The sequence below is a fragment of the Branchiostoma floridae genome, chromosome 6, assembly GCF_000003815.2.
Source record: "Branchiostoma floridae strain S238N-H82 chromosome 6, Bfl_VNyyK, whole genome shotgun sequence".
Taxonomy (NCBI): Eukaryota; Metazoa; Chordata; class Leptocardii; order Amphioxiformes; family Branchiostomatidae; genus Branchiostoma; species Branchiostoma floridae.
In genome coordinates this window covers 10,081,997-10,100,270 of record NC_049984.1, presented here as the reverse complement: position 1 = coordinate 10,100,270, position 18,274 = coordinate 10,081,997, and the positions used below count along the sequence as shown (strand labels likewise).

General features: G+C 42.2%; 4 protein-coding genes across 4 annotated transcripts; 3 read left to right on the top strand and 1 right to left on the bottom strand.

Moving 5' to 3' along the window:
* Window positions 1-141: 141 nt before the first annotated feature.
* LOC118417671 (plasminogen-like) lies at window positions 142-5,428 on the top strand. Its single transcript, XM_035823314.1, has 6 exons — window positions 142-410; window positions 1,508-1,688; window positions 2,869-2,994; window positions 3,444-3,583; window positions 3,973-4,118; window positions 4,670-5,428. The coding sequence occupies exons 1-6, from the start codon at window positions 242-244 to the stop codon at window positions 4,829-4,831; spliced, it is 924 nt and encodes a 307-aa protein (XP_035679207.1). The 5' UTR covers window positions 142-241; the 3' UTR covers window positions 4,832-5,428.
* A 955-nt stretch (window positions 5,429-6,383) lies between these two features.
* Window positions 6,384-8,679, top strand: LOC118418082 (putative methyltransferase DDB_G0268948). The gene is made up of 3 exons (XM_035823909.1): window positions 6,384-6,705; window positions 7,738-7,898; window positions 8,439-8,679. Exons 1-3 carry the CDS (start codon window positions 6,544-6,546, stop codon window positions 8,677-8,679), a joined length of 564 nt encoding a protein of 187 aa, XP_035679802.1. The 5' UTR covers window positions 6,384-6,543.
* Window positions 8,680-9,409: 730 nt separating this feature from the next.
* LOC118418331 (putative methyltransferase DDB_G0268948) lies at window positions 9,410-10,899 on the top strand. The gene is made up of 3 exons (XM_035824206.1): window positions 9,410-9,503; window positions 9,853-9,990; window positions 10,234-10,899. The coding sequence occupies exons 1-3, from the start codon at window positions 9,481-9,483 to the stop codon at window positions 10,331-10,333; spliced, it is 261 nt and encodes an 86-aa protein (XP_035680099.1). The 5' UTR covers window positions 9,410-9,480; the 3' UTR covers window positions 10,334-10,899.
* Window positions 10,900-10,932: 33 nt separating this feature from the next.
* On the bottom strand, window positions 10,933-16,715 carry LOC118418330. The gene is made up of 4 exons (XM_035824205.1): window positions 16,432-16,715; window positions 13,734-13,951; window positions 12,248-12,370; window positions 10,933-11,949 (listed from the first exon to the last, which is right to left on the bottom strand). Exons 1-4 carry the CDS (start codon window positions 16,659-16,661, stop codon window positions 11,381-11,383), a joined length of 1,140 nt encoding a protein of 379 aa, XP_035680098.1. The 5' UTR covers window positions 16,662-16,715; the 3' UTR covers window positions 10,933-11,380.
* Between the last annotated feature and the right edge of the window lie 1,559 nt (window positions 16,716-18,274).

The window sequence follows — 18,274 nt, the reverse complement described above, 5'->3', positions numbered from 1 at the left end:
TTTTCATGGGGCTTGGTGTTTTTGAAACAGTCCAGTATTTCTGCATAGAATGCTTGAAAGACAGAATCTTGAAATGCAATGCATGGAATACATTGACACTGTAAATACGCTGTCGCTACTCTAGCATGATACTACAGTTGTGCAGTTGTGTTTCGCTCTGTTTCTCTCAGACTGCAGGGACACACATCAGCACTGCGAAGACTGGGCCAGGCGGGGGGAATGTACCAAAAACCCGAACTACATGCACGTCAGGTGCCGGCCCAGCTGTGGACTGTGCACCACCGGCGGGGGTGGTGGTGGAGGAGGGACCGGCGGTACGGGGAGTGAGGGTGGTGATGGAGACAGTGGCGAGGAGACTGAGATGGAGGAAGAAGACACTGATGAAGAAGAAGAGGAGGAGATGGAAGAAGGTAGTAATTGTTCTCCAAGACGTTGTCGCTGCGTTTCAATATTATGTCTAGTGATGATGCTATACTCAGCGATAACCCCCGTGATTGTATCAATGATACTTAGAACGCAACAAACCTTGAGAAAGAATGTCTACCCAAGTCTCAACATTCGGAACAATGCATGCACGGATGAAGCGACGCCTATCTGTACAGTACAAAATTACATATAATAGTACGTGTCACCACCAACGGAAAGCATTTCAGCACCATGGAGCGTGAGCGACGCCTGGCGACATTATTACACACTGCAGGGCGTTTTAGATTGAAGTCAATCCTATGTCCTATTGCATACACATGATACAGACTGCGATCTGCATGTAAAGAGCAGCCTTGTGCCTCGAGAAAGTACTGCATGAATGTGTATGAATGCACACATACAGTAGACAGAATATGACAGAACATCTGATATCATCTTAAGTTACCATTTCGAACTCACGGTAGCAAGTTATTCTGTCTTTAAAAGATGTACCACCGTATACGCGTATACATTCGTATAAGTTATCAAGAGTCTGTTGTCGGACTCGTGGATAAAGTTCTGTTTTTATTCGTCGCTGTTTTTATTCATCGGTACATGTCTAAAGCTAAATATAGCGGTTAAATCGAAACTTTCATGAACAGGTATTGAGATCCATTGGATAGCCAATCAGCACCATGGAGCATGTGCGACCCCTAGCGAAATTGTCAAAAACTGCAGTACTGTTTTTAAAGCGCGAGGGCAAATGGGCATTAACAGAGTATGATCTTGCAGGTAAGGAAACCAACCCCGTGACTCGTGGAATTTCTTGATTGTGCAGATGTGTGCACGATCGTAGCATATCAAGGATAGAAATCAACGTGCTAGAATATCTTATTTCGCATCGCTGTACACGACACAAAATGCATTCAGCTTCACTAAACATGCATGTTTCTGAAAAAAATTGTGTTGTTTTGTAGAGGACCAAAACGACGAAGGGCGATCGATCTATGCTGCCCACGTGGACGTTTGATTGTATGTCAAATGTATGTTCGTTTATTAATATTGTCTGATAACAACGCTCTATTCCATACATTGTCATCAGAATGTGGGATGCAGTACCTCACCGTGTCGCCAGGCATCGCTCGTATCGTTGGCGGAAAGGTGGCCGTACCGGGCGCGTGGCCGTGGATGGCGTTCTTACACAGGAAGGGTTACGGGCACCTGTGCGGTGGGACCCTCATCTCGTCACGATGGGTGCTCACGGCGGCTCACTGTCTGACAGGGTATGTACATGTACAAAGTAATCTCCAAGCGGATTTCATTGTCTTACAAATGAACGATTTTGTTGGGTAGATACGACATACAGTCAAACCTGCCCGAGCGACCACCTCTTCTCAGCGACCACCTGGCCATTTCGACCGCTTTTTCTCGGTCCCGATTTTTTTTCCCATTGACGTAAGCATTAAGAGACCTTTTCTCAACGACCACCTGGCCAACGCGACCGCGACCGGCCCAAATTGGGGCCCATAACGACCGCATTATTTTCAAAATTGAGGTTTTCATCGATTTTTGATAATAACTAGCGCGATTTTGTGCCGAAATCGTTGTAAGAAAATCCGAATTCAGTTGTTACAAAACTTTAAAAAGATATATATATCATTCTAATGTGAAAAAAATGCTGAAACGTATATAGCCTCATACTTTTTCAAGAAAGTTCTGTATAGCTCATACCTTTTTAAGGAAGACCTGTACGTGTGAGTGCTTTTGTCCAACTGTACTGTACATTCACCCTTGGGTAAGTACGCTATCGGGACGTACCGGGCATCGAATTCGAAAGGTACACCGTAGTTATTTCAGATCAAGAACATAGCGACGTATAAAGGCTTCTATGGTAGCATCAAAGTTCCCTTACTGTCTAAAACGTTAGTGTACAAATACTTGAGCTTTAAAACACTGTATCGTATAAAAACTTGGGGTTAAATTTATAATTTACAGTGTGCGTGTTGTATTTGACATTAAAGACCTTGCTTCTTTGCGTGCGTGCAGTGCGCTTGCTATTTGCCATTAAACACAACGGAAACCATTTATACTTTGCATCGGGCATGTTTTGAGTCGATACTCTTCTCAGCGACCACCTGTCCAAATCGACCGTTTTCTTCCGGTCCCCCGGGTGGTCGACTTGGGCAGGTTTGACTGTATCTTGATAATGAAATGGAAGAAATATGATAAATACGCTGGGAACCTCCTTGGTAGGGTTGATCATAAGTAGATTTGTGAGTAGATTTGGTACGAGTAACAGTACATCTGGGTATTCTACGAAACTCTCCTGCATGACGAGTATAGCAGTTACTCATAAAAAACACATTTCTCTGCTGGTAAAGCTCTGTTATAAGTTTATGTACTCTCATCTCAGATTGTGTTGACATTGACATACTTGTCCTTGATACTGTGCTGATGACACAGGAGGACCGCTGATGAGATCGAGGTGTACCTTGGAAAACATCACGAGGATAAGAGAGACCCGATGGAGCAGAGGTTCTCAGCGAAGAAGATCATCCTCCACGAGGAGTTCAATCTCCCATCTTATAGGTAGGTACGGGTACAGGGGGTTCTCCCAGTCCTACGTACTTTATTGTAAGAGTTTAGATTCATTTGACTGGGATATATTTACTTTTACAGCTTGTTCAAGGATGTTTCACTAAGTCTGAATTCATTCAGAATCAAATGTAGGATTCATCACTTAGTCGCATTTGCTGTCTATGTACTTACAAACAATGGGCGGAATGTGGTAACGTTAGTTCACTTTTATCCGTGGGGTAACCTATATCCGTTGTTTTTAAAAGCAGGTTGTTTATGGATATCAAGTCGACGGACACTGGTTTCAAGTTGCAGTATTTTCAAAATATAATTTTCAGTTTGAAAACACCGTCCGTTTACTTGATATCCCAAAATACCCTGTTTTCGTAAACAACGAATATAGGTTACCCCGCGGATAAAGTTAACTAGTTTGCATACAAGTGCAATGTATGTTTTACCAGGAATGACGTGGCCCTCATCAAGCTGCCTCGGCGCGCCATGTTGAACGAGATCGCGAACCTGGCGTGTCTGCCGGACGGGAACATGGCTGCCAGCAGACAGGACGGCTCCTGTGTCACTACCGGCTGGGGAGACACCTTAGGTTAGTCCTGGAGCGCTACGGACAAGAACGTTCTACATATTTGATGTGCTCATCCAAACGGATCAACTTAGAAAAGAAAACATGTTACATGAATGCATAGAAGCATGACAGGTTGCCATTTTTTTGCTGGTGTGTTCTTTTTTCCTACTCGCACACAATACTAAAGAGCGAGCCTAATGGTATAGTATAACCTGGTCTAAAAACCAAGTAGAATGTGTTTTTTTTACCTTCCTTTTTTTACTCGAACACAATCCTATACGGCGAGCCTTACAGTACAATTAGCTTCACAAAAGGCTACGGGCAAAAATTCTGCATTTTCGCGAAAATGTTGCCTTTTTAGTTTCAGATTAGAATCTTGAAACCATTTCCCCACGTCTCTGCATGTACAGGTACCGGCGGTGAGGGCGTGCTGAAACAGCTGTTCCTGCCGCTCATCCCCACACAGAAATGTAACAGCACCAACTTCTACAACGGGAGGATCCATACCAGCATGCTCTGCGCTGGCTTCGAGAAAGGTGGCCAGGACTCCTGTAGGGTAAGCTATAGTTCACACAGCTGATATTACGTCATTTGAAACTTCTGTAGACGGAAAGTATTCGAAAAGGAACTGATTTAAACTGTATTGCTTGTACATGTACCTATGTGTGGCCCAGGGCTTAATTGAAGCGGAGATGGGCACCGGTCCCGATGCATCTTCTGAGCAAGGAGGTTAACCCCCTTGTTCTGATGTATGGACAAGTTTAGCTTTAGCTTTAAACTCGTTTGCTAACGAAAATTTTAGAAAACATGTTTAACTTATGCTTCGGTGCCATTTACATACCGGGGCCCTATTAGGCAGCTTTCGGGAACGAAATGTACGATATAAAAAACAGCAACTTAAAGAACGTAAAAGAAGTATCCATAAGCATAATTTGTATTATTATAATCCTTGATAAACACTTTTGTTTGTTTCCGCAAACATTCCGGCCGGGCCACGGGTTGGAAACGTGACCAGGGCAACCACGAAGAAGACCCAAATGTGGCATTCTTCTCGGCTGCTTTATTCCTCGATCAATTGTACTAAAACATGACCCCTTCCCTGTTCAGGGCGACTCTGGCGGTCCCCTGGTGTGTTCCATGGACGGCCGCTGGTACCTGATGGGCGTCACGTCCTGGGGGAGGGGCTGTGCGCTGCCCATGCGCCCGGGGGTCTACGCAAGGGTCTCGGAGTTCACCGACTGGATCGAGGAGAAGATGCTGAACAACTGATTCTTCTCTTCTACTGTTCACAACTGCCTGAATCAAATGCCTTTTACTTTCACGTGTAGCTTTTTCTTTACTTTGCACACCTTTTCACAACACTGTTGTGTTTCAGTTTGAAAATTGTGGCCAGTCTGACTAGAACATAGTTTGAATAATACACGTACTTTATGATAACGTTAACTCAGAATGTGATAGGAAATTTCTATCTTATCGTTCGTTGAAGTTTTTAAACGTGGTCGACAGCACCCCATAGACATGGTAGGTCTATCGTCATGAGAGAATTGTTCACAAAGAGAACTGTTCACAAAGAACGAAGTCTAAAGCACCCGTTGTTTATTAGCTATAACTGTAGCTTTATAGCGATGTGATAAACGTAGGCTAATGATGGGATCTTATTCTGCTCAAAGATTGTCATTCAAGAAAAATGACTTCAAGATTCAGCATGTTTAATAATAATGACGTATTCCTCTATAAGTTCTGTGTCTATGCCGTCTTTAGTTGTCCTTGTCTGATGATTTAGTATTTATGCAATATCTATACGTATACCGTCTCGTATTTTTTCCTTTTAAAGATAGCAATGTTTTCTACCGCAAAATAGACCAGACTATGTTGCACCGGCACAATTGTGACCAACGTATAACTCAGAACAGATGACAGTGTATGCGTTGTGCACTTTTTAGTCTACATTCCTGTGACCCAGAGAGCAGTTCACCTGCACGTACGCACTTTGGCTGGCCCTGTGACGCCACGTACCAGGAATTATTCAAGAGCAAAACTTGTGTACATTTATTGATATACCCGATTGGGAAATATGACTCTAGCATAACCGTGAGAAGTAGCACGTATGCGGTGACGTCATGCCACGATTACAGGGTGTCCAGTGGCACTCCCATCTAATTTCGTCTTCTTTGCCCCCGCTGTTTCTCTTTATCCTCGTTGCAAACGTAACGTGCCTGGGCCCATGCCCACTACACTGGTCAAGGTCCATGAAAATGGATATTTGTGGTCAGCATACTTTACCAACCTCTGGATAGAATGTATTGACATCTGATACATCGTTAATCCTTAGAAAGACGAAGCTCAACGTTGATTTTAGACTCTCCTCTTTCCTTGACGTTCCGCAATTCATCTTTCATTTTTACTTCGTCTAAACTCTAGATAGTCAAATTTTTCATAATACGTAAAAAAGAAAGATAAATTTGTATGATTTGGGGGCATATAGATAGCCTAGACAGAGGTGTACACAATAAGACGCCTTTGACTTAGGTTTTATTTGCATAGTTATACGTGCTCTAGTGTCAATGGACGTAGCAGAAGTTAGTTTAAGCGTACCATTGGTGCTATTCTCAATTCTTTGTAACGTAGGTCTTTACAAGTGCCCAGTGTCACAGTGACACTGTTTATACGCCCAGTGTCACGTACACAGTGATGCTATCTATTATGTCAAGGACGTTATATTTCTATACAACGCCCTTGCTATACCACTCCGTCTTTCTATATATGGCAGAAAGTAGAGTATATAAGGATATGCCTCGTAGATAGTTTACACAAAGTTGTGTTGGAACAAAAATCATAGGTAACGTCCGTTATTCCTATAAAACTCTGACCAATAGTTACGTTCCGGTACGTGCTCCTTGCATCAAGTTGTTCCCTGTTCCGCTCTCAAGCAGTCGTCTAGAAGAAGTGCTACAAACGACTTGAAAACCTTAGGTAACAACATGTTTGCTGTCACGTCAGTGAATGGACATCACGACAGCGGCCATTGGACAAAGTCCGGCCGTATGTTCGAAGAAGCTGACCACGCCAGGCTGTATCACAGGTTCCGTCCCAAGTGGGGTTCGGACATTGTGAACAAAGCGGTCTCCTTTCTTATGGAAAAGGTAAGGGTGATTTTTTTTTACATCCGGGAAAGGAGGGTAACCTCCTGACGAAGGTTTTGAAATTTTCCAAGGGTTGAGTGTTCGTAGTTGTATCCCATGATCGGTTCGGTGGATCATTATGTGCTTTGGCGCATAGTTAGGCGTTACCTGTGCAGTAATTCACGTTGTTTCGTTTTCACCGTAACGTTCCGGCCAGAGGAGTCGTGTACTGACTCCTCCGACCGGCCGTCTCCCGGGAAAGAAAATTGGACAAATAGAAAGAATAGTATGCTGGGATCCCAGCATACTATTCCCTCTATTTGTCCAATTTCTATCATCCGTTGATCCACGGAGCCTGGTAGAGGCTATACCCGTTGTTCCTCGTAGTCGTCGTTGCAAACGTGCCTGGGCCCATGCCCTTCTGCTTTGCACCCAATAGCCGCCATTCGAAATGTAGCGGGCACTGACGGTCAAGGTCCCAATAACCCACTATTATATATTTATCTCCATGAAAATGGATATTTGTAGTCAGCATACTTTAAGTACATCTGGATAGAATGTATTGACATCTGATATGTCGTTAGTCCTTGGAAAGACGGAGCTCAATGTTGATTCTAGACTCCCTGGTGTTTTTTCTTGACGTTCCGCAATTAATCTTTCAAGGCTCCGTCTAAACTTTAGATAGTCAAACTACCATTTATTTCAACACCTTTTATTTAATTACCCTACATATAAATGCGGATATTATTGTCAGACACTACCTCTTACACTGTAAACTTTGCATCAGCCAAAAGAGGTGTGTTATCATCTGTGTCTAATGTAGTAGATCTACAGCAACTCAACGACAGTACATTATGTTCTTTATTTCTACAAGAGTCAATGTCGCTTTTACATTTACAAAACTGTAACATCTTTACAGAAGTGCGCTTGAAAAAGAATTGTGACCTTTCAGACTAGTCTAGTGCGTACTACACGTATTAGGGATAGTAATGATAATAACAATTTAAGTAACTTAAGACGGATTCTTACACCTTTTCTTGTTGCAATGTGCAGAAGCCTACACAGCTGTACCATGCGGTTGATCTCGGGTGCGGATCAGGTCAGACTACAGAGATCCTGGCGCCCCATTTCCAGCGCGTCACAGGCATGGATGTTAGTGACGCGCAGATTGAAGTGGCGACCGCTAACAACAACTACAGCAATATCCAATACATGTGAGTGTAGCCTGGATACCAGACCCCAGCCCGATCTCAAAAATATCTATCGCGAAATTTTTTATATCGGGCTGGGCTCTGGTATCCAGGCTAATGTGAGTGTTGACCGACTTATTTCACAAGTACAAAGGACATGGAAATTATAGCATCATTACTCCGGGAAGGAGGTTCACCTCATGACGAATTATTGTAGTTAGGGTTGTAATGCTGTTCGCAGCTGTATCTTACGATCCCGTTTTTGCATTCGTATGTCTTCTGTCACTGACGAAAGGATTCTACCTGAAACGTCTGACCGTTTCCATAATATCATTATCCAGATGCTTGGGTAATTGCTATTTGGCATATCTTATTACTTGGATGCCTAACCTTCATCGAAGCTATATGTATATCGTTCTGTAATGGGGAGCACCAACTCCTACCCGGCAATTGCTACTCATATCGTTTTTTGGGGGGGGGGGGGTATCCTATAAGAAGTCACTTTTGAGGTTAAGAATCAAGCATAATGTTTTGACCGAGATTGGCCTGCTTTACTTTCTGTAGGGTTGGAAGTGCAGAGGAGTTGCCCTTCCCAGACGGTAGCATTGACCTCATCACCTGTGCCACGGCTGCCCATTGGTTTGACTTCCCCAAATTCCATAAGGAAGTGAACCGTGTCCTCACACCGCTGGGCTGCCTGGCGGTGTACTGCTATGGGATGAGCTATATTAACTACGGCGAGGACTGTACTGATGAGCTGAACAGCATAGTATGGGAGGTAAGAATAGGAGGGGGAATTGTGTGAATTTTATCAACTGGTCTAGAGGGCCTGGAACTTCTCATAGCGATGAAAGACTTTACTTGCTGCACCTCATAGAGGATGATTAATGATGATGATGATGATTAATGGCAATTTGTTTCAACAAAACACCACGCAGTTCGTGAGATTCTTTTTTTCCTCATTTTGTTTCTACTCAACGATCACCACGTAACTAGACCCGAAATCCACTTAAGTCATGCTGACCATAAATGTCTGAAAGCACAAACACAAAGCCATACAGACACACGTGTACGATGCACACCCCCACACAAACACCAATGTGTCAACAACGTTTTGGTGTTCTACTTAGGGGTCTACCGAAAGTGCGAAAAGGAACGAAAAGGAACGAAAAGGAACGAAAAGGAACGAAAAGGAACGAAAAGGAACGAAAAGGAACGAAAAGGAACGAAAAGGAACGAAAAGGAACGAAAAGGAACGAAAAGGAACAAAAATGAAAGTACCAAAAGTGCGAAAAGGAACGAAAAGGAACGAAAAGGAACGAAAAGGAACGAAAAGGAACGAAAAGGAACGAAAAGGAGCAAATGTTCCTTTTCGTTCCTTTTCGCACTTTCGGTACTTTCCTTTTCGTTCCTTTTCGTTCCTTTTCGCACTTTCGGTACTTTCCTTTTCGTTCCTTTTCGTTCCTTTTCGTTCCTTTTCGCACTTTCGGTACACCGCTACTTAGCTTACATTTTTCACCGTGTTCTTTAGTTCTACAAGGGTTCCCTAAAAGGCTGCTGGAACAAGGGACAACAGTACATCGACAATTACTATCGAGACCTCCCAATGCCATATGAAGAAACTATTAGGTACGTAACTAGCGTTGTCTATTAGCAGCAATTGCGTACTAGCATTATTGTGCGCTTGTACACTTTTTCAACGTACTTGGGAAATATTGAAAGAGAGGAATGTGGTAACATGCACTACCCAGTCAACCTACCTCAATGTAAGCAGGCTGATAGGAAAGACAACCATTGTGTATGTATACACGTCACATGGACATGAACATGGAGGTGGATGCAGTGATTTACGTTTTAGTGAATCCGACCTCAACTATATTCGAGCATCAACTTGATGATATTATAACTTCTGTATATCAAAGACATAACTTCCGGTATTATCAATTACATAACGAACCATGTGCCACTGTGGTTACAGGGACTACTCCATGTCTATCAAAGGGGAGTACACCTTGCCAGAATTTATCGGCTACCTGTCGACGTGGTCAGGGTACCAGGAGTACTGCAGGCGCCATCCTGAAGATCTTGGTGCCTTACTTCAGAACCTACAGCAGAGGTATAGTGTGACCTTCTTGACCTTCAGATGATATAAAACCTGACAGAAAACATTGTTTTTCTGTTCATGACTAAAAACCAATGGCCTTGCGACACGAGTTCTATCAGGTTTTATCATTACATGTTCTAGGGACTTTTAATACTTAAATTTGTCGATCCGTACCCGATGATTTTTCTACACGTAACATGCAGGTTTGTGCGGAAAATACAAAATGACAAACCTGTCCCTTTTATCGGTTTACAGGTTATACGAAACCACAAAGACGACAAAGCCGGTCGAAGAGCTGATCTTCCATGTTTACTTCCCGGTCTTTCTACTCTTGTCCAGGAAGCCAGAACTGTAGAAAGTATCGAGTACGCGTCACTTCTTAGTCGAGTACGAACACCGCACCAATCAAGCAACCTGATCTTGAGTTGTAGGCGCGGAAAGATAAACATACAAGTTAACAATACTGCCTTTTGAGGCTGAACCTCCTTCATACGATTTGTTACTACTTCAAAATCTGCTTGGATATTAGATTCACTGCAGACGATATAGCTTCAGCAACTTTTCAGGTTTTTTTTTTCTGCTTGTAAATTGTTTATTATGAATTGATGAGAGCTAGTCTTCCATACCAAAGCGCTTTTTGAATAGGTTAGGAGTTTGCTGGTGCCTTCAAATGGTTCTCTCCAGCCAGCCAGACAGAGTGTGCCTTTCAGACGCTCATTAGTGTTTCCAAATAGATTGGTATTGACGTTAACAGCAGGGTTAAACCAAACAGTTTGAAACCCATGTATACGTCCTGAACTAAAGTAACCCAGTCATGTTCTTCTTCGACTGATTTGTCATATGCAAAATTGTATATTGTACCACATACAATTATGGATCCACATGTGCTAATATTTGAGGTTTGAATCAGTGAATATAATAGCCTAGCCTGTGACAAGAAAATAAACACAGTTCGATGTTAGGGAATGACTTCACACTTTATTTCATATGTACTGCAGAACTGAAAGAAAATGGATGCAGGAACTTAGTAGATGATAGACTATCTATAACATTATGGATATCATCATGTTATCTTTAAACCTTAGCACAAACAATATGTATGCGCTTCCCTTTTTCAAAGACCTTTGAAGCTAGGTGCTTGAAGTCGAGAGTCGAGTTAAGACGATTTGGAATGTATACATGTATATATGTGATATAATGTCGTCCTTGGTCCCAGTGCCTACGTTAATTGAGGTAGATTTGAAGAATGATTCCATTTCAAACAAATAAGCAGCATCTGCTGATAGTGGTCATACAAGTGACAAATATTTTATTTTCTTTTAATTGATCATCCAACCTAATCTAAAACGTGTAATATACATGCCTATATCCCCTTTGGGTAAATACTGGTACATACTCCATGTTACTCTCCTGACTTAGAACAAAGGTAATGCGCTACACCCTGGTTTCCGGGGATACCCAACTTCTTCACGTCAGAGAAGCCGGCCCTCTCCAGCATGGGCAGGGCCTGTTCGTGTCCCCACATCGCCCCTAGACCCGCGCCGTTGTCATGGAGCGACATCGGCACACACGACATCATGCTGATGACGTAGATCATACTGGCAGTAGGGTTGCCGATGTTGTCGTGGTGCTGAGTGTGTGCGTCTCGCTCCCACATGGAGAACTGTCCCCCTGGCTTCAGCACCCGCCGGATCTCCCTCAGACACCGCTCCGGCGCGTTGACGTCGTGTATGGTGGACAGGGTAATGACGTAATCGAATTTCTCGGACCAGTCGTCGGGTAGTTTGGTGGCGTCCCCAACATCGCAGATGACGTTGGTGATCCCCCTGGCGGCAGCTTCCTTCTTGGCCATACTGACGGCCTCTGCTGATAGGTCTATCCCGTAGTACGTGCTGTTGGGGAAACTTCGGGCCATGAGGAAGAGGAGGTAGCCGCTGGCACAGCCGAGGTCGCACACTGTGATTCCAGATTCTACAAAAAAGACATCATATACATCTTGGCAATTAAAGCCATCATCAGCCACAAAAGGCTAAACATCATTGCTTTTAAACGCATTCCACTATGAGCTTGGAACTTCATTTGCTTTAAGACAAAATTACGTGTTGTGTTGTTTGCGAACCCTAGACTAGCCCACACTCGAAATACGTTCCGATGCTAGGTGCATTTCAGTCGCTGCTAAGGTACATTCAAAGCTTGAGGACTGAGTACTACCAGTACCATGCTACCTTCTTGATAACTTTGTTAAATCTTCAAATCTAATTCTTCTTACCGAGCTTCTCGATTAGCCCAGGAATGGTAGGAAGAAAGTTGTCGATGAAGGTAGAATCGAGCATCGGTCCTTTCACCTTCTGTAGCCATCCCTGGAAGTCCGGGTAAGCAGAGCTTGGTAACCCTGTGAAAATGAAAATAAGTTTCTGTGTCAAATTCTTAAGACACGCAGTGAATAGCACAAGAAAATGTAAGAATAATACACCTTCGAAAGTAATGTGTTGCAAAACAAAAACAATACTTTGAATCTTGTCGTTGTCATCACTTTATGACTTGTCACAAACAAACTTTTCAACTTAGCTATCATGTGTTACTTATCGGAGTATTGTTACACTTGACCGACGGAGGCCATATATGTTTACACGTATAAAAGGAAATGATGGGCACCGTTCCATCAACATAAAGAATTTCCGTATAAAGAGGGCATATTCCCATTGACAAGTGTGTTTGATATACAGTCAAACCTGCCCAAGTCGACCACCCGGGGGACCGGGAAAAAACGGTCGATTTGGACAGGTGGTCGCTGAGAAGAGTATCAACTCAAAACATGCCCGATGCAAAGTATAAATGGTTTCCGTTGTGTTTAATGGCAATAGCAAGCACACTGCACGCACGCAAAGAAGCGAGGTCTTTAATGTCAAATACAACACGCACACTGTAAACTATAAATTTAACCCCAAGCTTTTATCGAGCTTTTATTCGATACAGTGTTCTAAAGCTCAATATTTTGATACTGTCTGTTACCATACAAGACTTTATGCGTTCTTGTGTTCATGATCGCCTTATCTGAAATAACTACGGTGCACCTTTAGAATTCGATGCCCGATAGCGTACTTACCCACTGGTGAATGTACAGTACAGTTGAACAAAAGCTCTTTCTTAAAAGGTATGAGCTACACAGATCTTTCTTGAAAAAGTATGAGGCTATATACGTTTCACGTTATACGTCATTCGTTCACCTTATGATGATATAGATTTTTAAAAAAAAAACTTCTGTAACAACTAAATTCGGATTTTCTTACAACGAAATTTCCTCCCAGTATTACAGTAGACTGCCCCATTGACCCACCCATTGACCGCCGCCATCTGTATTCTAAACATAACATCGTAATGACAGTCAAAATCCGACGCAAACTGGCCGATTTCGGCACAAAATCGCGCTAGTTATCATCAAAAATCGATGAAAACCTCAATTTTAAAAATGATGCGGTCGTTATGGGTCCCAATTTGGGCCGGTCGCGGTCGCGTTGGCCAGGTGGTCGTTGAGAAAAGGTTGCTTAATGCTTACGTCAATGGGAAAAAAAATCGGGACCGAGAAAAAGCGGTCGAAATGGCCAGGTGGTCGCTGAGAAGAGGTGGTCGCTCGGGCAGGTTTGACTGTATAGCCAACTATTGGCCAAACATATGTTATACATGTTATATATAGCTACTATAGTATAGATTCCAACTGGTTGTATTTTCTATCATCCCCATTGGTTTTACCATACCTGGTGGACCATCGTCCTTGAAGCACTCCACCATGTCGTCCATGACTTTAGCCAGATGCACAACCCGCTCGGAGAACGCCATCCTGAGGATCTCAGCACCGCTGGGCGACAGGACGGCTGCCCGGTGAGGTGGGACGAAGTACCGAGGAATGTCCAATGTTGTGTCCACCTCTACGATACGGGAGGTCACCATAGATCCCAGCCACTCCCGGACATACCTGTAAGTTAACGTTACAGTAACAGGGACAGGTTGGCGGCAGCAAAGAGCAGATTAACTGACCTCAAGTTTATAAAGAACAGTGTCGTACAGCTCTTTACCACCGCCAAACTGTGTTTGTCTAATGATTTCGAATCTATCATTATATTTCAGCCATACCATAGGTATGGTGAAATATATTGTATTCGTAATGTTTCTTTCTTTCTCCTGTCAAATCTTCAAATCGATTCAACTCCGTCGTTCCTGGACCGAATTACTTGAAATTTGGCACAAGGGTAGAGTGGGTCAATACCCAGGTGCTTTTTTCTCATTTTTTTCATATCTTCCTTTAGAATGATTTTATTCATGTTTTTTGCAATTTTTATGTACATTTTGCCCCCCTGTTCCCTGGTGTTACAGCCGAATGACCTAAAATTTGGTACAGAGGTGCCTTGATCATATGCCCACAAAATTCCAAAAACAATTTTGGCATACGGTACAGCAAAATGCTTAATTTTGGCATTTTTGGCATTTTTTGCCCCAGAAATGACATTTTTTGGCTCCTATACCCCCATTTTACAACCAAATGACCTGAAATTTGGTATAGGAGTGCCGTCTACATATGCGCACATGAATTCATTGACACCTTTGGCATACGGTACAACAAAATGCTTAATTTTGGAATTTTTTGGCCATTGTTTGACCAAAAACGTACGCTTTTGGCTCCTGTTCCCTGGTCTTGTAACCAAATGACCTACATTTTGGTAAATAGGTGCACTAGATATTCATTCAAATGACCCATGTATAATTTCTGGCATAAACCACTTCAAAATGATATATTTGGGTACTTTTTGAGTAATTCTCCACTGGCCAGAGGGTCAACGACCTTGAGGTCGTTGACCTCTCCCACCTGAAGACAGCATGTGCACATGTCTATATATACTAGTAACTTGATTAAAGAGGCAACCAATCACGTAGCCTGAGTCAACATCCCGAAGGGGATTGGCAGCCAATCAGTGAGCCCGGTGTTATCTGGATGAGTCCATTCTGGCACGGAGGGGGTACATATTTTTTTAAATTCATCTTTGGACTGTTGATTATATAATGTCTTTCAATGGGAGTATTTTTGAACTGGACTATTTTGCAATTTTACATGGGGTACTGGAAGAGTCCATTCTTGCATGGAGGGGGGCATTTTTAAAAATTTGTTTATGGACTTTGGTGATTTGATATGTCAAAGTGTTTCAGTGTGGTTATTTTTTGACTGGTCAACTTTGCAATTTTACATAGATTGTGCTGGAAGAGTCAATCCTTACATGGGGGGATTTTTAAAATCCATTTTTGGAATTTGGTGATTACGTCCAAGTCCAATTTTAGCGGATGTATTTTTGGACTGCACCACTTTACATAGGGGCATCGCAAAAAGAGTCCATTCTTGCATGGGGATGTTTTCAAATTTAGTTTTAGAAAGGTGATAATTCAATATTCCATTTTTAGTGGAAGTGTTTTTGGACTGGTCTATTTTACCTTTTCATGCCTGTTTTGCTTAGTTCAACCTTGACCATGTTTTCAGTGAGAGTATTTCTGGACTGGTCTATTGTGCAAATTCACATGGGGTGCACTGGAAGAGTCCATTCTTGCACTAGGAATTTTGTAAGATTCATTTTTGGGTGTCATTAAGTGTCATTAGTGGAAGTGACTTTTAAACAAAAGTGTTCAATTCTTGCACATGGGTGATTTTGGAATAGTCTGTTGTTGCATGGGGAGGGAGATGGCTGAAATATGCTGCATTTGCTCTCAAGCAAATGTCGGCCTTTCTAGTTATACATGTATTAGTTTGATACTGTATACTGCACTAGCAGCTTCATCCTAATCGGATATCGTAACGTAGGTGTGTTGATTGTGAACCGTAGGCTATCAACTAGTTACATGAACCAGTAATTGTGAGGGTAAATGTCTCTTAACCATCTATGATCCTGGCTATGTACTATGTGCATGACATCTTGATCGCATGAGTTACAAAATGTTGTAGACGACATGCAAGTAAGCTTTAAGCGGACACCGCGCGACACTATCTGAATCATGCAAAACGCATAATTGAAAGGTCAAGAATAGTATGCGGAAGTGAGAGTTCCAGATCCGTGAAAACAAATAAATCGATGAACATATGATTTCAAATGCTGATTCTCAGACACAATATAGCTTATAGACTTCTTTTTCATTACTATTTTATACATCATGCAGTTCATATCTGGCTACAAGTTGACGGCTTCCCCATATTGACAACATATAAAATCGAAATCGAATGTTTGCTCGATTATGCTCGGGCTACTGTATATATAGGTCATCACAACACCAGCCACTTTAAGAAATCTTTAACCGTTTCACATTGCCACAGGCAGAGATGCGACTTACTGTGCATTTACTTCCTCCACCAACAGACAAACACATAATCGTATCTCAAATAGCCACACTGTACCCACACAGCGATCGTGCCCGTACCTTTCTTTCAGCCCCGCCGCCGCCGCTATCTCGTGCGCGGTTCTTGGCTCCTGTTGCCTGGCCAGCTCGTCGAAAAGGCCCGTCCTCCTGCCGATGGCCAGAGACAGGGTCACGAAACCTGACGTGATCGTGTCCGAGATCTTCTTAGCAAAGATCTCCTTGGTCTCGTCGGCCTGGTCATCGGTAGGACTTTTATTTTCTGCCCCTTGTAGATCCACGTTGTCACCCATGGCTGACAATACAGAGTGAACTTTGACCAGGGTGAACTATTGGGGCAATTTGTCACTGTTACTCCCCCTTCGGCAGGGGACGTTACGTAACACACACTCTGTGTTACACTTGTGTCACTTTTGTATTGGGGTATATTTCGAATTCTGCACTGTTCGTGAATGCAGGAAATATGAAATGAGTGGTGGAATGCAAATGTGCCAGTATGGTCAACAATATGAAGATTTCGGAATCCAGAATATTTTCATTTTTGCTGACAAAACCCTTAGTACATTACGAACCTGGTGAGCTACGGACTGTATAATCATTTGCATAATTTGTATTGCGTTAAGTACTTTGATATACACGGACGGAGGTGGCCGGATCTATATTGTTAGAGTTTATACCATTTTACAGCATTACTGTGCAGTCTCCAGGGCTGTATTAGACCTCCCCACCAGTGGTATTGGGAGGGCCGCTACAATCGCAATTTAATGAAGCTAGGCATGCCAGTATACTCACTGATTGCACTGTGGTGTTTACTGCCCCATACATAACGACTTTGAAGTTAAAGATTATTTTTCAAAATTGAAAAATCGCAGAAAACAATGGTACGATTGTTACAAGTCATTTAATTTTTACATAGCCATTCTGGAAGACTGAGGTTACAGGAAATTGAAGGTTTCAACAGTAATCCCTTGACAATGAATCATGTGTCCTTTCTACATTTGTGAATGTTAGACATTCAGATACACAATTCAAGCTCTACAACTAGACAAAAATTGGATATTTGCTTCTAATTGCAGAGATTGCATTGCCTTCAAACATGTTTCCTTTCATTGAGCAAAAATGATAAAATACAAAAAAGCTATAAAATCTCAATATCTCCTGGAAAATATCAGGCTTGTAATATAGTGGAAACATTCTCTTCAGAAAGATTGCTCACAACATGACATGGTCTTCCTTACATTTAGTAACAATTGGAAAAGTGGACCCGACATCATAAAAATGTATTGAAATAGATAAATAAATTAGATAAAGAATAACAATTAACAATATTCCTGATACACATGCCCAACAAAACAACAGACATATTTTCTGTGTCATCAACATACAATTAATTGATATTAACATGCAAAATAAAAACTGTTCCAGCACAAGTTGAAAACTGAGTAATCATGCATGTATTCAAGAAGCTGTAAATATTATAATACAAATTTGTGCCCCTTGATACTAAGAATAAGCAAGGAGGTTCAACCTCCTTGGAATAAGAGGACAAAAAGTCATCAAAGTGCAGCTTAAGTTACTACAGATGAATGAAAAAAATAGATGCTTAAATGTATGTAGATACATTTGTCAAGTATCAGAACAGACAAATCTTTTGTGAAGTTCTAATAGGAATACTACTTGCTGCACTCTTCATTCTTTGCCTTTGTCCATGATTTGAATTCATCATTCCAACAGAAACTCCATCTCACTTAGAATTTAAACTATTTGCCACATATATTTTACCATGTGGCAATTTGTATGATGTGCATTGGCATTATCAAAGTAACCATCTATGGGTGAAACAATATTCTTCTGTTACACATGGAAGCACAGTGTGAAGACTAGCCAACTGCTGGGATGCAAGCAG